Here is an 18,299-nt window from a genome sequence, read left to right as displayed (position 1 = left end):
TAGATAGTAGACAAAATATAAATGAAACCGATTTTTCCCGGTGAAAAGCTGTATGAAATGTCATTCATGTGAGGGGGAACAACACACACCAAAAAAAAAAAAAAAAAACATAATATAAATAGAAATTTATAAAGAGCTTCTATAATTTTCTTATTTACAAGTAAAAACTTCAAAAACCAGAGAGAGGAAATTTCAGGAAGATTTTTATTTTGAGTTTGGGTTTGGTTTGACTCTCTTGGCTCTGGTGTACAAGTAAACTCCAGCTAGTGCAGTGGCCGTACCTGTTGCGTTAAAGATATTGGAGAAACAGACTCTTGCTCATCAAACAAGTGGAGATTCAATCAATGAAAACTTTATATATATACTATTAGTTAATTTGTTTGTTAAGTTACCTATGGAATTAAGAGGCGAGACAGGAGTTTTGAAGAAAAGAATGGATGATGCAATAACCACCACACGCTTCACGCAGTTCCCAACAGAGTGTGTCACTGGAGACACCATCTCTAAGATCATATAAGATACCTAAACCCGTGTTCGTAAATTTTGAATCACATTTGATGCTAATTGGAACTGCATTATTAACGAAACCTAAACCCATCTTTAAATTCTGAAACTTTACGAACCTGTTGGTAGCTTTGCAAGCATACACCAGCAAGTAGAGACATGAGGCAAAACTCTTTTACAGTCAAACCCTGACTTGTCTGCCAAGAAACCACAAGCAAAAGCCATAAGTTCTCGACCTGTTTTTGGGGATGTAATATGTTTTCGTCACTTACAGCTAGATGTAGCTGTGAGGGAGTAAACTTAAAACCATCGATGAGGATTGCTACAGGAACCAATAAGACAAAGGAGATAATGGTTATTATAGAGAAAAGGTTGATGTTGTCCAAAGCTTCCTGTTTCAATACAACAAACTTTAATAGAATTGCTGGTTTCAATTACGAGAAACAAAGGTTGGTTTCTTGAGAGAGAATAAAACTACTAAGCTACCTTTTCAACCATGAATTTTTTACTGAGAACATTGCGTGATTGGTTCGTCACATTAGACGCCATTGCGCTGCAGAAACCAATCCTGGTTCATTGGAAAACACACAACTCAAACCAAGTTCATTTTTTCAAGAAGAATGCTTTGATTTGTTGTTGTTGTTGAATACCAATTAAAAGAAGCTTCTGTGAAAGATGCTAAAGAAACTCCAGCGACTATTGGTAACAAGGAACAGACAATCCATAAACTCGGCCACTGACACTCAACAGGTTACATCAGTAAGAAATAAATAAAAAACGCTTTTTAAAATCTCTGATCACTAGAGTGTCTATATATGCTTTTGCGTACCTCGTCGAGCAAGAGAACAGAGAACAAGACGGTGAAGAAAGGCTCCATTGCTTTGATTGTATGGGTGAAAGAGACGTTTACTCTTCCCAAGCTCACATTCGTTAACAAGTTTCCTAATGTGTGAGCTGCTGCTAGTTGTAATATCGCCGGAAACTAGAGATTGTTAAACGAATATTTCAGACGATTTTACAAATGAATATCTCTGTTTTTTAGAGGACTTTGTCAAGAAGAATCATTTACCTGAGATGGAGTAACTTTTGGACGAGGATGGAGTTTGAGGAGCCACATTATTGATATCATCAACGTTCCACAGCCTAATTGAAATGCTGTTACAGTTGCTGGATATGGATAAACCCTAAGTACCTGGGATGAACAATGAAAATTTAGGAGTCTAATTAAATCCAATTGTGACTCTCAAGTTGAAAAGACTATATATGCTATCAAAGATAGGAGAACCTGTTTATTGAAGATGTTGTAGTAGATATTGAGAAGATACCAAACTCCGAACATGCCTCCTAGCTTCAGCCCTTTGACCAAACTTCCAGATTCCACATCTCCCGGAACTGTAGCTGACTTGAGCTTGAAGCCATTGAGTCTACGTTTAGGTCTCAGGAAAGGCCAAGGATAAGAGGAAGAAGAAGTAGAAGAAGAAGAGGAAGCTCTGGCTCTTCTGGTGAATGATGATTCAGGAGTAGACTTGGTAGCTAATAGCGGAGACACGAGTCTCGGATATGGAGTTATTAGAAGCATAGCTTGGTACCCCCTTTCTTCTTGCTCTGTGGATTCTTGTTTTTGATAGACAGATCTATGGACTATGGTTAGATGGTTAAAGATCTTACCTAAATCCTCTTTGTCATTTGTTAAAATCTCAGCAGCACAAGTAAACGACACTTGCTAGCTTTTTTCTCTCTCTCTCTCTCTATCTTTCTTCTTCCTCTAATTGGTAAAGACTAAAGAGTGTTAAATCAATGGAATGCTACTCTGTCTCCTCAATCCTCTCATTATCATGTCTCAACTTTTGTTTTTTTTGTTGTTTGAATTCTAAGAGCATGATTATTGGAGGATTTTCAAGGTGAAGTTCTTAGCTGAATATAAAAAACCTGATTCTTAACTTTTAACTAAAAAAAACTAAGAACCGACTCTTAAATAAGAGTTTTAAGAGACGGTTCTTAACTTTTTTTTAAGTTAAAAGTTAAAAGATGGGTTCTTATATTCCGCTAAAAATCTCACCCTAACAACTTTTCAATAATCATGCTCTAATGATAATTAATTGTTTATTTATTTTAGACAAGTTATTATGCCGACAGTGTTTTCGTGTTTAATTTGTGCTAATAAGATAGAATAAATCTCTCTAGCCAAACTTTGACGTATGATGATAACAACTAATAATAATAATTGTTTTGTCGAAAACTATGTATTTCGAAGTGTCAGAAGGAGGCGGGAAACGTATGGATGTGATAAAAGGGCGGGTTTAAACATGTGGACGTAGGCATGAACCTAAGTCTTGTGGTACCAATCAATTTAGAGTCAGTCCACCGTTTCTTGGCTGTCTTGATTTCATAATTAGTATGGTCCCATTTCTCTATACCAGCTAATATATGTATATTTCATTATCTGTTTTTTCACTTACATGGCTAAACAGGATGCATTTTCCCATTCAAATTAGATCTAACTATTGATGAACACACATAAAACCCTTAGAAGCAAAACGTCCACATTATTATTAGAAGCAAAACACACTCAACACTCGAAGAACGCTTACAGAGCAGAACACCATTTTAAACTTAAACACACAACACCTATCTACCAAGAAACCAGAACCACAACAGGCGACTCTCTTTTTATTCACCACAAAACACACGCTTCATGTTGTCGCCACTCGGACCTCGCGAGTTGTCTTGGTGTCCCTGTCTCCTCCTGAGGCAGTATGACCCTTTGTGTCTCTATCTCGAACATCATAAGTCTTGCTCTCTCGTACATCGTGAGCTTTGTCTTCTATGGTCTGTCCTGCATCTTTTGTCCTCTGCCCCACGTACTCGGCCATGTCAGCCAAACGCTGCTTTGCTTCATCCAGCTCATCCGGTATACGTTCCCTTACTCTTCGGATGTGGTTCAGTACCCACGACATCGACGATAGTCCCGTGAGCCCTATTGCCCCTGACGCCATGAATCCTGTCATAGCTAAACCGATCACAAAGGCCGCTGGTACGATAACCGGACTGAAGATGAGGAACAGCGGGAATGCCAGTATTAGTCCTATAACCGAACCGGCTAAGGTTAAACCGGCCAGAGTTAGCAGCGTCCCTCCAACCGGTACGCCGGCGACCACTGCTAGAACCTGCATGCACGTGTAAAGCGTATACAAATGATATTCATATTTGTTGTATAATATATGCTGAGATTCCAAGGATGGTGTAAATTAAAAAAGGAACCTGAGTGGAAGAAGGCCCGCTCTGGGGATAAACCACTTTGATGCCTCCTTCGTGCTGGCGTAGAGGGTGCACTTGAACCTGGTGTGCATGTGTGCGAACGTCAGCCATTAATCCTCCAAGGTAAAGCTTTGTTAGGTAGCTTTAGCAAGAAACTAAAACCACAAAGATGTTGCTGAATCAGTTGCTTCTTCCTATTAAGCTTTGAGTAATGGGATCGGGTTTGTTGTAAATAGTATTATAGATGGGCAACATGCTGCAAGAACGTGACACGTAAAGGAGAGACGTGGCACCTGAGAACCTTGCATGAGTAACAAGTTTCTTTTCCTTTTTAAAAAAAAAAACTAACTTTGGAAGAGAGGAAGATTGCGAATCCGATGTTACCAATGAAGGGGCTGAGACGGGAAATTAAGAATTCAACTGGGATTCCTCTGCTAATCGGTTCATAATTAAAAACCCCAAGTGATACTGAAAATAATATGCAGAACGAGATCTGTCTTGTGCTTGAACCTCCACATTGATCACCTAATATATGAGAATTTGAGTACTTTGCTACAAATCCTTGATTTCAAGCTTCTGATCACTGAATCACTAGCTGCCTCCCTCAGTTTGGAAATACACAGAATCTTCAAAGTCTTGTTTCATATGCAAATCCAGCTCTTTAAGCAGTCCATAAACCGGCTCATTCTCAGGATGCATGTTATCATCAGCCACAAAGCTATGGACCTTTCTTTTTATCTCAATCAAACTCTCTGCCAATCCTTTTTTAATTCCCCTGTTCCTCACTGCATTTCTCAACTTTTCCACATTCTCCCATTCTCCCTTAACCCCATACATATTCGACATTAGCATGTAATAACCAGCATGATTGGGTTCCAATTCAAAGAGCTTCTTTGCAACAGTTTCTGCCATCTCATCATTCTGATGAATCCTACACGCGCCTAAAAGAGTACCCAAGACTTGTGGTGTTGGTGAAAAAGGCATCCCCTTTGTGATTTCAATGGCAGCGTCTAGTTCTCCTACACGGCCGAGAAGATCAACCAATACAGCATAATGCTCTAAGTTAGGAACAAGTCCGTACTGACTCACCATCAACTCAAATATTCTCAGTCCCTCGTGTATCAAACCTGAGTGACTACAAGCAGACAAAACTGAGAGAAATGTCACTTCATTAGGCTCCACTTCTGAGCTCTCGACCATTTGAGTAAACGTCTCCAGCGCTTTAGTGCCCTTCCCATGGATTCCATAACCAGTGATCAAAGAGGTCCAAACCACGACGTCCTTTAAAGTTATCTCATCGAACACTTTACAAGCACTGCCTAGACTCCCACATCTCGAATAAAGCTCAACAAGAGAGGCTCCGATGAACGGGTTACTGTCAAATCCGAATTTGATCACATAACTATGAAAGCATTCAGCTTGTTCGAGAAAACCCAAATCCGAACATGCCTTAAGTACCTTCACCATAAGAATAGAATCAGGCCTCGTATTATTTTCAAGCAGCATCTTGGAAAATTCCTCAACTGATCTGTGAGCCATTCCATTTAATGTAAAACCGCTTATCAACGCAACCCAAGAGACCACATCTTTCTTCGGAATCCTGGAGAAAACAGCATAAGCTTCCTCGGGGGAGAAACACTTCATATACATATCAACTAGAGCAGTGGAGACTTTCACTTCTGTCTCAATGCCTTTCCTAATGGCTAATTCATGGCTCTTCCTACCTTGCTCTAGATCATGAGAAGCTGCACAAGCTTGAAACACACTGAGCATAGTAGCTGCACTAGGTTCTGTTCCGCTACCCATCATTTCATTGAAGACACGCAGTGCTTCAGCAGCAGCTCCATTTTGAACGTAGCAAGCAATGACTGTGCTCCAAGATATAACATCTTTCTCTGCCATCACCTTGAACAAATGAACCGCTTCTTTGAAAGCTCCCGACTTGGCATAACAATTCAATAGTGAATTCACTAAAGACAAATCCTTTTCAAATCCTCTACGCATCACAAAACCATGCACACACCTCCCAAGTTTTGAATCAGATAGTTTCGTACATGCAGAAACTAGAGTGATTAAAGTTACCCGATCAGGACTAACATGAGAAGACGTGGCCATTCTCCTGAAAAACTCAACGGCCTCAAAGGGAAAACCATTCCTCTCAAACCCAGAAACCATAGAAGACCAGGTGACAATATCAGGCTTCTCCTCCAACTCATCAAAGACCCTCAAAGCTTGGGTCATCCTCCCACATTTGGCATACATATCTATCAGAGCAGAGCCAACATAAAGGTCAGACGCAAGCGAAGCATCCTTGTTGATGAACGCATGAATGATTTCTCCACACTTAATTTGCCGCAACTCAACGCAGGCCTTGAGAGCAACTGGAATGGTGAAGTTATCAGGCTTTTCTTCACAGCGAAACATTTGGATAAACTGAGACAATACTTGTTGCCATTGTTTATCTCTGGATAAGCTTTTAAGAAGAGTATTCCACTGATATAAGCTCCTCTTGGTCATTTCGTCGAACAAGTGGCGTGCATACACGAAAGAAGATAAACTTTTGATAAGAAAGCCTGTAATATAATTCCCAGGAAACTGATATTATCCTAGATTACTATAAATTTTCCATCCATTTTCTCGTTTCTAGGGAATTGCTTGCTTGATTAACTGAGCAAATGAATTTGAGAGGGAGAGAAGAAGAAGAAGAAGCAGAGCGTTAATAGACAGAAAGACCCATGCGCGCCAATATATTTGCTATAACACGATGGGCCTGGGCCGGAAACAAGTGGTCTAAACAGCAGGTCCATTTACTTTTGTTAATACCCCTGTTCGGGAACGCGCAAGGCGCTAGTCGGGCGGTCGGGTTGGGCCTAGCGCCTAAAGAGAAAATCGGGGATTAATCGGAAATTATGCGGAGCAGAATTTTTAGATGGTTTACTGTGTTATAAAACATGTTAATCTTTAATTGTGTATAACATTAATACATTTTCATGTTTAAGATTGTATAAAACACACAAATAGAATATATAAACTTAATATAGTGTATTTTTCATCAAAATTATGAATATAAATGATATTTATAAAATTTTAGATCAAATAAAAAATAAAAATATTATTAAAAATAAAATAAAAAAAATTAAAAAATAAAAAATAAAAAAATAAAAAAAAAATAGATTAGGCGGCCGCCTAGGCGGCTAGACGGTCATTTAGGCGGCTAGGCGGTCATTTAGGCGGTCTAGGCGGAAAAAATCGGATATCCGATTTTTTAAACCGATTTGGCATAAATCGGGGCGGAAGAGTGACGCGTAGCGCCTAGACGGCTAGGCGGCCGATTTTTAGAACAGGGTTTAATACTATATATGCTTTCTCTTATTTGTAGGCTTTTGATTGGTCAGATAATTGATTATTTGTTTGTATTCTTAAAATACGAACAAGGATAAGCATAATAAATAGTAATAAACGATGATATTAATTAAAGTAGTTGTAGTAAGTATTAATAAAAGGAAGGAAAAAGAAGTAACAAAGCGCACGTGGCGGTTATTGTTGAGAAGTGGAATAGCTCTCTCGCTCTCGCTCTCGGCTACAAATACGCACAAAAGAGGAAGGATCTCCTCCTTCGTCTTCTTCTTCATCGTGATCAGAGCAGAAGCAAGGTCATCATTTTCCAGTGCGTCGTCGCTCTCTGGATCTCGTTCAAGAAGGTTGATTCTCTTCCAATATTGTTATTTTATTTTATTTTATTAATAATATTCTGGTGGATTTGCCATTTTTGCGGAATAGATTCCGGTATTGATTGATTATTGAGAAATTGTGGGGGTGGTATATTCTTTATGCTCGTCGTTATAGGGTAAACGGTTTGATGTTTTGTATATAAGAAAGTAAGATTTGGTGGTTTGTAGTTAAAGAAGAGAGAGAGAGAGTGAAGGAAGGTAGTGGAGAAAAAGGGAATAAAGAGCCAAAAGATGCCTTTGAATTTCGGCAACGATGTTGATGGATCGTCCCGGATTCTTTTGAATGAGCCTCGCGGATCTACTGCTCAGGTTTGACTCCTCCTCTTTCATCTTCTCACGTCAGTTTCCTTCTGTTTCTTTTCATCATATCTTCTTCTTGTTGAATTGTATGATGAGCCTGTCTTGAATCTTTTTTACAGGTGCTTCTGTTTGGAGGGCAAGTCATCTCTTGGAAAAATGAAAGGAGGGAAGAGCTTCTTTTTATGAGCAGTAAGGTATGTGTGTATGCGCTTTCCCCCATTTCATCTTTTACTATTTTTAGGCATGGGCATAAAATCCGGAACCAGAAATCCGAACCGAATCCGAACCGAAAAACCCGACCCGTTATCCGACCCGAAACGTAAAAATATCCGAACGGGTCTTGTAGGGTGGTACAAAAAATATCCGAACCCGAAGTGTTATTAACCGAACCCGAACGGGTAACCCGAAAAATCCGAAATTAATAGTCAATATAAATATTTTGAAATATATATAAGTATTTCAATTATTAAATTCAATATTTGTGGTAATATTATATATAATAATAAATATTAAAATTCTAATAAATGCTTTAAGTACACAATTAGTTATAAATAAGTATTTTATAATTTGTTCATTGAAATAAAAAGTCTACTCTCTATAAGGCAATACATATTGTTTACAAACGATGTTTGTTTTCATGCTTGATTTAACATTTTATTGTTATTTTATATGTGATAGATTAATTTTTATTTGATTTAGATGTTTTTCTTTATGTTTTACTTCAAAAAATTTGTTTTTTACTTTGGTTATATCTGAACCGAATCGATATAACCCGAATCCGTACGATATATGATTACTTTATGGGTTTTATGATGCAATACAATTTTGAACCGAACCCGAAGAGTTATTATCCGAACCCGACCCGTACTAATAAAATTTTAGTATGGGACCTAGAAGCGTAGACCCGAAAATCCGAAAACCCGAAAAACCTGACCCGAATGCCAACGGGTACCCGAACGCCCATGCCTAACTATTTTGTTGGCTTTCAATCAGTTAACTCAGACCATCATGCCCTCACTTCCAAACTAACTATCCATATCTTCTCCTTTTATGTCATGTCTAAACTTTTTATACGTTGATGTGTTCCTTTAAAGGTATTTATACATCACTTCCCCACTAAGGATTGAAGCAGGAATGTTTTAATTAGTATTTTTTTTATTTGATGCGTCTCATGTAGGCTCAGTATTTGCCTCCCAAGATCATTAGAGGAGGAATACCTGTTTGCTTTCCTCAGGTTTTGCATCTCGCATCACTTTTAATATATACTTATAATCTTCTCTCTTATTTTGTTACCACCATCAAGACTACTGTTGCCATCTTTCTCAGTTTGGAAACTTTGGTGGACTTGAGCGACATGGGTTTGCCCGCAACAGATTCTGGGCACTTGATGACGACCCTTCTCCTCTTCCTGCTGCTAACAAACAATCATCTGTTGATCTCATTCTGAAGTCCACTGAAGATGACCTCAAGATCTGGCCTCACAGGTTTGTGGGAGAGACAGATCTATAACTTGCACCCACATTTTTGTCTCTCTTGCTCATCTTCTTTTACGGTTTGGATGTTTTGTATGTGTTTCCGCAGCTTTGAACTCCGTGTACGCATCTCTATCAGCCTTGGGAAACTGACTGTGATCCCTCGTGTGAGGAACATTGACTCAAAGCCATTCTCTTTCATGTTTGCTCTTCGAAACTACTTACATGTATCTGACATAAGGTGTGCCTTTCAAATTTTTTCTTCCTCTACTTCATATTATTGGTTCCTTTCTCTCTTTGAGTAGTAGTAGTATTAGTAGCTATTCATTGTGTGGGGGGTATTGAATTCTCAGTGAAGTACGGGTTGAGGGTCTGGAGACACTTGATTATCTAGACAACTTGAAGGGTAAAGAAAGATTCACCGAGCAAGCAGACGCAATCACGTTTGACGGCGAGGTAAGTATCAGCCATTGTTTTCCCCTTACGCTTTTTACACTCCCACAAGATTGTTGTGATATAGAGAGTGAGTGGGGTTGCAGATCGATAGAGTGTACTTGAACACACCAACGAAGATTGCTGTCATAGACCATGAGCGGAAGAGAACCATCGAACTGCGAAAGGAAGGCATGCCTAATGCAGGTATGCGCATTATAACAGATTAAAAAGACACTTCAAATGTTTTATGTGTTCTTGGACCTTTGTTTGGGATTTGTTTTCTAATGGAAAACTCGAGCAGTTGTGTGGAACCCTTGGGACAAAAAGGCAAAGAGTATAGCTGATATGGGGGATGAAGATTACATGACGATGCTGTGTGTAGATTCTGGAGCTATAGAACCTCAGGTTTTGTTAAAGCCTGGTGAAGAGTGGAAAGGCAGACAAGAACTCTCCATCGTCTCATCGAGCTACTGCAGCGGACAGCTTGATCCACGCAAGGTTCTTTACGGAGATTAACTGATCCTTTTTTCTTGTTTACCAAGTAAACAAATAATAAGAAGACCATGATCTCATCATAAGCTTCTTTTCAAGTGTCAAAAGAGACTCAGGTGTTATGTTTTGAACTTGTTAGGAAGAAAGAGAGGTATCGGTCATATTCTTGTAACGTTGACTCTATGTTTGACCGTTAAAACAAAAATTGTACCGGGGGGTTACTTTTGAATCGTGAAACCTTTCTTTATTTGGCCCACTCGTCAAATATTATCATCGTCATTGTCTATAACTTATTTGGCCCATTCGTCAACTTACTGTCGCATATCTTCTCAGTATAATGGTTAATGTGAACTCAACTTTTTGTTTAGTTTTTTCTTTCTTTACGGGAAAATATGTGTCTTTTGGCTTGGTGAGCAAGGTAGTGTGTCCCTACTATGGCATAGTATATTATTTAAATAATATATATTTGGCAATAAGCTCGATTACCGAAGCTCCCGAGTGCTTCGGTGCAAGCACAGAAGCAATAAGAATCCGAGGCACGTAATCCGAACCAAACTCCGAGTCAAGGCAAGTCAATAAAAGTCTTGTACGAAGCTGAGGTTAGTAAGTTGTGTTCATGAGAAGCTTTCGTCGAAGCGTAGGTTCGAGGGACTTGGAAAACACCACACTCTCCCGCTCGCTCTCCGCACGGTAGACTTGGTCTTGCTATTGTCCTCACGCGTGTTCACTTCTACAGTCCATTTTACTTAGCCTAGTGGATATCCTCCTCAAAGGCCTTTCTCTATATATCTCTCTCTGGTTTTCTCTTTCTTTGTTTCGGGAGCTATGGCGAGGTAAAAGCTTCTCTCTTTTTATGCTTTTATTAATTTCTAAGCCCCAGATTTCGCCTAAACTCTCATCTGATTTCGATTCTCCTTTTCCTTCCTGGGAATTATATAGCAAAGATTGATACTTTTTATGTATGTATCGGCCTCTATTGCTTTCGGTTTCTAAGTAATGTATGAGATATGGACTTGTTTCTACTCTGTGAGATTTCTTGTCTGCGTCTCCGACAGACAAAAAAACAGTAATTGATTTAAGATGAAAACCCTAGTTTGTTGTTTTCTTGTCTTTGAGAGAATGTTTATCAAATCTCTTTTTCTTTTCTGGTAACTAAAAATAACTCTTCAACTTTTTTTTATCACATATCACAGTGCTTGGATTGTAGATGGACCAGGAATCGCATCCAAAGTGAAGAATGCTTCTCTGTCTTCAGCTTTGCAGACCAGAGACTGTGGAGCTTCTATCCAATGCCCCAACTGCTATCACCGCATTGACAACACCAATGTGAGTGAAAGTCACACACTTTCTCTCTCTCAACCAGAGTAGAGCAGACCATGACTAATGATTTTCTCATTTTCAGGTGCTGGTTCCATGGCCTGGCCTTCCTAAAGGTGTCAAGTTCGAGCCAACTGATGCGGACATCATCGAGTTTCTGGAGGCTAAATGTGGGATCAGTGGCTCAGAACCACACGTGCTCAGCGAGGAGTTCATTCGGCCAGTCACTGAAGATGTTGGAATCAATTACACTCACCCTAAAAACCTTCCTGGTACTTGTTCTTCCTCACCTTGGCTTTTAATCTCTCTCTTGAGTCCAGGTTTATTGACTCCTTCCTTGAGAGAGGTATGCAGGTACAAACAAAGATGGAGTAAGTGCCTTCTTCGTTCACAAGACTGTGCAAGCATACGGAACAGGACAAAGGAAACGCAGGAAGATCACACCCACGTGCCTCAACGAGGAGCCAGTTCGCTGGCACAAAACAGGCAGAAACAAACATGTGTTCCTCAACGGAGTGAAAAGGGGCTGCAAGAAGATAATGGTGCTCTACAAGAGCGCTAGAAAGGGATCAAAGCCTGAGAAATCGAAGTGGGTTCTGCACCAGTACCATTTGGGTACGGAAGGGAATGAGATAGGAGAGTATGTTGTCTCAAAGGTCACATATCAGAAGGAGAAAGTAAAGGATGAAGGGGAGAGTTCAGGGGTTAGAGGTGGCCCTGGCCCAACTACACCCATGACAAATACTCCTACACCGCCTAGACCTGTAGATGGTGTTGCTGGAGATGGTCAAGCTTTTGATGATGACAAGATGCTTGATCCATTCTATGAGGTGGTCAATCATAACCAGAAGCTCACTAAAGTCCATGTTTGATCCATTTTCTAACTAGAGACTAAAGTCCATGTTGTTTCTTTTCTTTCTTCTTGTGGTTGAAAACCAGGGACTGGACAGCATTCCAGAAGCTGCTTTGTGGTCGAAGAAAGCTAGAAGGGAAGAAGAAGAAGTGGGTGTAAACCTCAGTGAAGATAACTTAACATGCAATGAGAGCATTGAAGCTTCTTCATCTCTTTGGGAGAACAACCAGATTCTCCCCAATCCTAGCCTCGGGGAATTAGATGGTTTCGCGCTTTCGGATCTAGAGAATGTAGACTTGGGGTCTCCCCCTGATTTCCTCACTGTAAGAAGAGAAGATATCCATTAATTTTCTTCAGTTTCATTTGAACTTGGATGCTGATATCGATTTCATGGTGCAGTTAGCTTCTCAGGATAGCTTGATGAATTGGATGGGATGGCTGTGACTGGATTCTTCTTGCTACTATATTATTGCAAGAGACGACGTTTTATATCAGATAAATGCTGCAGAAGAAAGAGGATGAGGCAAAAGCATGAATGTGTATTAAAGGAAGGAGAAAACTTTGAAGTCTGGTGGCAAGCTCAAGTCATATCTTTGTGAGCAGTTTTACTTGAGCGAATTCCCAGGCTACAAAAGTTTACTCTCGGATCCACGGAAAGTTACTTTGAATTTTCCGGGGAATAAATAATTTCAATCTCTCGAGTGTTTCACTTGTTTGTAGTTCGGAAAGACATGTTTGTGTACTACTTTACTTTGCTTGTGTGTTGTGGTCACTCTGTTTTGCTTTGGCTCGAGTCTGAACAACTGTTATAAATATCCAGCTTGTTTTTCTTCTTGTTTTTGCTAACTAACTGGTGAAGATTAACAAGACCTTGAACCAACACAACATGGAGGATTAACAGAGCCAGCCACAAATACCACATTAACTCTCCTTCTAATTAAAGACTGTTTCAACCTCATGTCGTCTTTCTAACTTTCTCGACCTCCCTGTGTTTGTTTTTTTTTTTTTTTTTTTTTTTTTTTTTTTTTTGTCACCAACAAACAGATTCATATAAAAAATATATTTTTCGTATTTACCATTTTCACCATATAAATCTCATAATATCCCGTTATTGCCTCCAAATAAATAAAATAATCAGACTAACCACCACTATTCAAATTATACACAATTTTTCTCTTGTTCAGCAGCAAATTAAAATTAGGGCTTTTCTGCAGCAGCTTCCTCTCTCACTCTCTCTGCGCCTCCGATATTCATTCACCCCCTTTGGTTATAAAAAAGAGCTAAGAAGATTCAGACTTCCACCACCGAATCAGCATCCCAGAGCTCTGAGCCATAACCAAGTAGGATGGTGAGGAGAGGTCGCGGCGGTGGTATGGGCGGAGGAATAAATCGGAGATACCTGAGTCAAGTTATGGATTCGTGCGGGAAGGACTTAGCTACGGCAGAGGAAATGGTGGATGACCTTCGTTCCAGGTACGGTAACTTCGCGAGGCTGACCCGTCAAGTGCTCCTGCTCAACGTCAGGAATGTCCTCAGTGCCCGAAACAAGCGTGCCAAAGACGAAGTGGAAGATGACAACAACGGCGGCGATGATTCCGATGGTGGTGGTGCTGCTCCTAGTAAGATGAAGAAACCGAGACGTGTTGATGAGAAAGAGGAGAAGTTGCAGCGAGCTGAGCAATCTCATCTCAAGAGGAGAAACAGAGAGAAGTCTCCTTCTTCTTCTTCGTCTGAAGAAGACAGTGGCGATATCTCCACTTCTGAGGACGCCATATACAGCCAGAAGCTGAGCCCGAGGTTTGATTTGATCAATGACAGCTTACGAGATAACTACGCTAAGATGAATAATAGCCCCGCCGCCAAGAAACCAATTGTGGAAGTTGAGACTGTTACCAACAACAACAAAGGTAGAAGCAAGATGACTACAATGGGGCTTAAAAAGGAAGCTAGAGTCTCTCTTCCCTTGAGCGGAACTACTCCTACTCATAATAATAATAAAGGAGGAGGAGGAGGACCTACTTTTAAAGACTTTGGTGGGATTAAAAAAGTGTTGGATGATTTGGAGAATTATATCCTCTTCCCTCTTCTCAACCCTCCTCCCTTTATGACGATGGGAGTCAAGCCTCCTAGCGGCATTCTCTTCCACGGCCCACCTGGCTGTGGCAAGACTCAGCTCGCCAATGCCATTGCCAATGAAGTCGGTGTTCCCTTTTATCAGATTTCAGCTACTGAAGTCGTTTCTGGCGTCTCTGGTGCTTCTGAAGAGAATATTAGAGAGCTCTTCTCCAAAGCCTATAGGACCGCGCCTTCCATTGTGTTTATCGATGAGATTGATGCCATTGGATCTAAGAGGGAGAACCAGCAACGGGAGATGGAGAAGCGGATTGTTACTCAGTTATTGACTTGTATGGATGGACCTCGTAACAAAAAAAATGATGATGCTGATTCTAGTTCTTCTGGATATGTTCTCGTCATTGGAGCTACTAACAGGCCTGATGCTCTTGATCCTGCTCTCAGGAGAAGTGGGCGATTTGAGCGCGAGATTGCTCTAAACGTCCCTGATGAAGATGCCAGGGCTGAGATACTCTCTGTTGTAGCTCAAAGGCTTAGACTTGAAGGTTCCTTTGACATGAAAAGAATCGCTCGCTTGACACCGGGTTTTGTTGGAGCTGATTTGGAAGGTGTAGCTAACATGGCTGGAAGCCTAGGCATAAAGAGGGTCAAGGATTCAAGAAAATTGCAACTGTCCGGTGACAGTGACAACCAGGATGATAGGTCTTGGCTGAGGCAGCCATGGTCAGAAGAAGATTTGGAAAAGCTCTTTGTCAGAATGTCTGATTTTGAGGTGTGTTGATCAATGACTTCATTTTTCTCTACTTCTTCAACGGTTTCAACGTTTTACACTTAAGGTTCCTGACTCTCTTTTTTTTTTTTGCATACCAGGAAGCAGTGAAGTTAGTTAAGGGATCTTTAACTAGAGAAGGTTTCTCTACCGTGCCTAATGTCACATGGGGGGATGTTGGTGGACTTGACCATCTACGGCTTGAACTCAACAATTACATAGTTAGGCCTATAAAAAATCCAGAGATTTATAAGGTAGTAATAAAACCCTTGCCACCGCTACATAGTCTTGTTCCATTAGTGTCTGAAATGAATGTGTCGCTTTGGATTTTGTCTAGGCTTTTGGAGCGAGCTTAGAGACAGGTTTCTTGCTCTATGGACCACCGGGTTGTGGTAAGACGTTGGTTGCAAAGGCAGTTGCAAACGAGGCAGGAGCTAATTTCATACACATTAAGGTTTGATTTTCACGCCAGAATTTTTTTCTGTAGTTTATTTTGTATATGAATGGTGTTGAAATAATGTGACTTTTTTTTGTTTTCTATCTTGTATCGTTGGCTTTCAGGGTCCAGAACTTCTAAATAAATACGTTGGAGAAAGCGAGCTTGCTATTAGGACCTTGTTTCAGCGCGCCCGGACAAGCTCGCCATGTGTGCTCTTCTTTGATGAGGTTTGTGTCGTTTCACTTATTTGAACAGTCTTAGTCTGGCTAAAACGAAAACATGTTAATATATTGAGAAGATTCTTCAAACTAAGCAACTTTAACAAGAGCTGTCTGATTCTTGTTATACATGAGTTGAGTGATGTCTTTGAATTTCAGGTGGATGCTTTGACAACAAGTCGAGGCAGAGAAGGTGGTTCGGTTGTTGAAAGTGTTTTGAACCAGGTAATAATTTTTTTTTTTTTTAAAAAGGCTTCCTTGGTGATATTGGATTCTGCAACCCTGAATCTGAATCAGGCGTTGATTCTTTGATGTGTCCACAGTTTCTTACTGAACTGGACGGTGGAGAGAGACGTAATGTGTATGTAATTGGAGCTACAAACCGGCCCGATGTGATTGATTCTGCTTTACTAAGACCGGGTAGGTTTGGGAATCTTGTGTACGTACCGCTGCCTAACGCGGATGAGCGTGTTTTAATCCTCAAATCAATTGCAAAGAAGAGACCAATAGATCCGAGTGTTGATCTGGATGCCATTGCAAAGAACTGTGAAGGTTTCAGCGGAGCTGATCTCGCTAACCTGGTAATCTTGTCTTTCATGTTTTTTTTGTTGAATTATTAGACATTTAGACTACTACATCCCATGTTGTGTAATGTGTGGTATGATTCTGATGGTTGGTTTGAATTTGTTGAAGATGGACAAAGCTATACACGTGGCAGTGAAGGAGAAATTCGGGTCCAGTGAGTCGTCTGAAGATAATAATATAGATTTAAGTGATTGTACCATCAAGATGACTCATTTCGAGCAAGCCTTGTCCTTAGTCACACCATCTGTGAGCAAACAGGTAATAATAGTAATGATCTTCTCTCACTGGCTCTCTGTTACTTTGAGAAGCTGAAATGGAATCTCGTTTTTGGTGCAGCAAATAAAACACTATGAGGAACTTCCAAAGAAGCTACAAAGAAGCACGGGAAGAAACAACATGGAGCAAATCAACGTAGGATCATCTTTTACCCTCGAGGAAAATAAAGTACTCTCTTAAGTTATACTCCCATTTTCCCGAGGGAGATGCCATATGTTTTTTTTTTCTTGTCCAAACTTTAGACCTAATGATATGATGATCATCAAGTTTTGCGTGGTTCCAACAAGTGTTGTCGTTAAGTTTACAAAAAAGAAGAATCAATGTTGTAGTAAAATGGATATATACAGAGAAGATATAGAAGGGAGATGAAGAGCTGAGAAGATTCGATTAATAGGTTTGGCTCTTGTGTTGTCTTGGACTGATGGTAACCACAAGTAACCGCACAAAATCTCAGTTTGTGTCGGAAGTAACTGTAGAGTAAAAATCATTTCTAATGATCATTGCGTAGCTCAGATTGGCCTGGGCAAAATTAACCGAACTGTACTGAACCAAAATTATTTGTTCCAAAACCGAACAAGAAAATATAATAACCTGAGCAGTTCTTATCTTAAAATATTGCGGATATCCAGAACCGAATTGATAACCGAATGGATATTTTTGAATACACGGAATATAATACATATTTAAAAATATTACTTATATTTAGATTTTAAATACTAACATACTCATATTTCATTAGTTATAATTTTAAAATTAATTATTTTTGGATAATTCAGATATTTTTTTGAGTCAATTAGCTAGAAATCCATAAAGAAGTTAGGAAATTTGCAAACTACCTAAAATAATAAAGGTATAAGAACTACGGCAGAAAAATAGTATCTAAAATTACTTTTGGAGCCCTCAGGTAAAAATTGTATTAAATTTCTAAAAGTAAATAAAATTCTCGTTTTCCCTCTCATTGTCACTTCTCATCTTCTTCACCTTATTCCCCGTTGTCTTCCTTTTTTTCTTTTCCATCTTTTTCCTCTGTTTTTTTTTTCTTTTTTTCTGATGAATTTAAAAAAAGTTGAAGAGGACTTTCACCATAATGGTCTACATAATCACTGGTCTATATAATCACTTGATCACACACATACATTTACTACCGCAATTTTTGTATAAGATCATGAGTTCTATCTCGTGGAGTTCAACCTTTTCTTTCCTCTTTTGTTCGAAGATTCCTTGAGTCAATCCTTAAGGCGATCAATACGACTTCGTCTCAGAAATAGCTTACGCACAAACTGAGCAAAGATCCCGTGCCGGCTTTTGTCATGAAGAAACTGTTTTCGTATTACATGAAAGTAATTTCAGAATTTATTTCTTGTTATTTAATATTTGGAATCCATATATAGATTCTAATTGACTCATTTCGTAAATGCAGAAAATATCTCCTTTTGATGAATTATAGAGACATCTCCATTATTACACGTTTAAAATCTTATCAACTAACACACTATTTAGGAACATAAATTTTCACAGTGCTCGTTTGTGAACGACACTCATATGTTTTTGCATCTTACGAATAACATTATAAATGT

The 18,299-nt window shown here is 39.5% G+C and overlaps 6 protein-coding genes across 9 annotated transcripts; 3 read left to right on the top strand and 3 right to left on the bottom strand.

Annotated features, from left to right (window-relative positions):
* Positions 1–41: 41 nt before the first annotated feature.
* LOC106329356 (phosphoenolpyruvate/phosphate translocator 2, chloroplastic) lies at positions 42–2,367 on the bottom strand. Of its 4 annotated transcripts, none has more exons than XM_013768002.1 (9): positions 1,790–2,270; positions 1,574–1,696; positions 1,334–1,486; positions 1,155–1,240; positions 991–1,072; positions 777–896; positions 624–701; positions 393–522; positions 42–281 (listed from the first exon to the last, which is right to left on the bottom strand). In XM_013768002.1, the coding sequence occupies exons 1-9, from the start codon at positions 2,081–2,083 to the stop codon at positions 205–207; spliced, it is 1,143 nt and encodes a 380-aa protein (XP_013623456.1). In that variant the 5' UTR covers positions 2,084–2,270; the 3' UTR covers positions 42–204. The 4 variants fall into 4 exon arrangements, 2 of the variants coding, with proteins under 2 accessions (XP_013623456.1, XP_013623454.1); XM_013768000.1 differs by having other exon boundaries at positions 106–281; positions 777–914; positions 1,790–2,367; XR_001267794.1 differs by having other exon boundaries at positions 142–281; positions 393–503; positions 777–914.
* Positions 2,368–3,011: 644 nt separating this feature from the next.
* LOC106328791 (oleosin S1-2) lies at positions 3,012–4,211 on the bottom strand. The gene is made up of 2 exons (XM_013767306.1): positions 3,766–4,211; positions 3,012–3,671 (listed from the first exon to the last, which is right to left on the bottom strand). Exons 1-2 carry the CDS (start codon positions 3,871–3,873, stop codon positions 3,198–3,200), a joined length of 582 nt encoding a protein of 193 aa, XP_013622760.1. The 5' UTR covers positions 3,874–4,211; the 3' UTR covers positions 3,012–3,197.
* A 41-nt stretch (positions 4,212–4,252) lies between these two features.
* On the bottom strand, positions 4,253–6,461 carry LOC106328790 (putative pentatricopeptide repeat-containing protein At3g01580). Its single transcript, XM_013767305.1, has one exon. It carries the CDS (start codon positions 6,277–6,279, stop codon positions 4,354–4,356), a length of 1,926 nt encoding a protein of 641 aa, XP_013622759.1. The 5' UTR covers positions 6,280–6,461; the 3' UTR covers positions 4,253–4,353.
* Positions 6,462–7,282: 821 nt separating this feature from the next.
* LOC106331437 (putative glucose-6-phosphate 1-epimerase) lies at positions 7,283–10,246 on the top strand. Its single transcript, XM_013769792.1, has 9 exons — positions 7,283–7,463; positions 7,662–7,802; positions 7,913–7,987; positions 8,971–9,027; positions 9,120–9,277; positions 9,375–9,506; positions 9,619–9,721; positions 9,805–9,904; positions 10,002–10,246. The coding sequence occupies exons 2-9, from the start codon at positions 7,725–7,727 to the stop codon at positions 10,214–10,216; spliced, it is 918 nt and encodes a 305-aa protein (XP_013625246.1). The 5' UTR covers positions 7,283–7,463; positions 7,662–7,724; the 3' UTR covers positions 10,217–10,246.
* A 567-nt stretch (positions 10,247–10,813) lies between these two features.
* On the top strand, positions 10,814–13,181 carry LOC106332289 (NAC domain-containing protein 8). Its single transcript, XM_013770761.1, has 6 exons — positions 10,814–11,025; positions 11,386–11,518; positions 11,595–11,781; positions 11,864–12,339; positions 12,449–12,685; positions 12,762–13,181. The coding sequence occupies exons 1-6, from the start codon at positions 11,018–11,020 to the stop codon at positions 12,804–12,806; spliced, it is 1,086 nt and encodes a 361-aa protein (XP_013626215.1). The 5' UTR covers positions 10,814–11,017; the 3' UTR covers positions 12,807–13,181.
* Positions 13,182–13,540: 359 nt separating this feature from the next.
* Positions 13,541–17,008, top strand: LOC106335761 (cell division control protein 48 homolog C). Its single transcript, XM_013774367.1, has 8 exons — positions 13,541–15,207; positions 15,306–15,458; positions 15,542–15,658; positions 15,766–15,870; positions 16,021–16,086; positions 16,185–16,442; positions 16,555–16,704; positions 16,783–17,008. Exons 1-8 carry the CDS (start codon positions 13,708–13,710, stop codon positions 16,900–16,902), a joined length of 2,469 nt encoding a protein of 822 aa, XP_013629821.1. The 5' UTR covers positions 13,541–13,707; the 3' UTR covers positions 16,903–17,008.
* The last annotated feature ends 1,291 nt before the right edge of the window (positions 17,009–18,299 follow it).

This window comes from Brassica oleracea, chromosome C3 (genome assembly GCF_000695525.1).
Source record: "Brassica oleracea var. oleracea cultivar TO1000 chromosome C3, BOL, whole genome shotgun sequence".
Taxonomy (NCBI): domain Eukaryota; kingdom Viridiplantae; phylum Streptophyta; class Magnoliopsida; order Brassicales; family Brassicaceae; genus Brassica; species Brassica oleracea.
This window is presented reverse-complemented; position numbering and strand designations above follow the sequence as displayed.

Excerpts from the sequence above, each read along its gene's own strand:
- LOC106329356 (XM_013768000.1), bottom strand. The coding sequence starts at position 2,083 with ATGCTTCTAATAACTCCATATCCGAGACTCGTGTCTCCGCTATTAGCT. Across the intron at positions 1,697-1,789 it reads ACAACATCTTCAATAAACAG|GTACTTAGGGTTTATCCATA; the intron begins GTTCTCCTATCT and ends TGTTCATCCCAG. Across the intron at positions 1,487-1,573 it reads CAAAAGTTACTCCATCTCAG|TTTCCGGCGATATTACAACT; the intron begins GTAAATGATTCT and ends AACAATCTCTAG.
- LOC106328791 (XM_013767306.1), bottom strand. The coding sequence starts at position 3,873 with ATGGCTGACGTTCGCACACATGCACACCAGGTTCAAGTGCACCCTCTA. Across the intron at positions 3,672-3,765 it reads GCGGGCCTTCTTCCACTCAG|GTTCTAGCAGTGGTCGCCGG; the intron begins GTTCCTTTTTTA and ends ACGTGCATGCAG.
- LOC106328790 (XM_013767305.1), bottom strand. The coding sequence starts at position 6,279 with ATGACCAAGAGGAGCTTATATCAGTGGAATACTCTTCTTAAAAGCTTA.
- LOC106331437 (XM_013769792.1), top strand. The coding sequence starts at position 7,725 with ATGCCTTTGAATTTCGGCAACGATGTTGATGGATCGTCCCGGATTCTT. Across the intron at positions 9,722-9,804 it reads CAATCACGTTTGACGGCGAG|ATCGATAGAGTGTACTTGAA; the intron begins GTAAGTATCAGC and ends GTGGGGTTGCAG. Across the intron at positions 9,905-10,001 it reads GGAAGGCATGCCTAATGCAG|TTGTGTGGAACCCTTGGGAC; the intron begins GTATGCGCATTA and ends AAACTCGAGCAG.
- LOC106332289 (XM_013770761.1), top strand. Across the intron at positions 11,519-11,594 it reads ACCGCATTGACAACACCAAT|GTGCTGGTTCCATGGCCTGG; the intron begins GTGAGTGAAAGT and ends TCTCATTTTCAG. Across the intron at positions 12,686-12,761 it reads CTCCCCCTGATTTCCTCACT|TTAGCTTCTCAGGATAGCTT; the intron begins GTAAGAAGAGAA and ends TTCATGGTGCAG.
- LOC106335761 (XM_013774367.1), top strand. The coding sequence starts at position 13,708 with ATGGTGAGGAGAGGTCGCGGCGGTGGTATGGGCGGAGGAATAAATCGG. Across the intron at positions 16,443-16,554 it reads GAGCTGATCTCGCTAACCTG|ATGGACAAAGCTATACACGT; the intron begins GTAATCTTGTCT and ends AATTTGTTGAAG. Across the intron at positions 16,705-16,782 it reads CACCATCTGTGAGCAAACAG|CAAATAAAACACTATGAGGA; the intron begins GTAATAATAGTA and ends TTTTTGGTGCAG.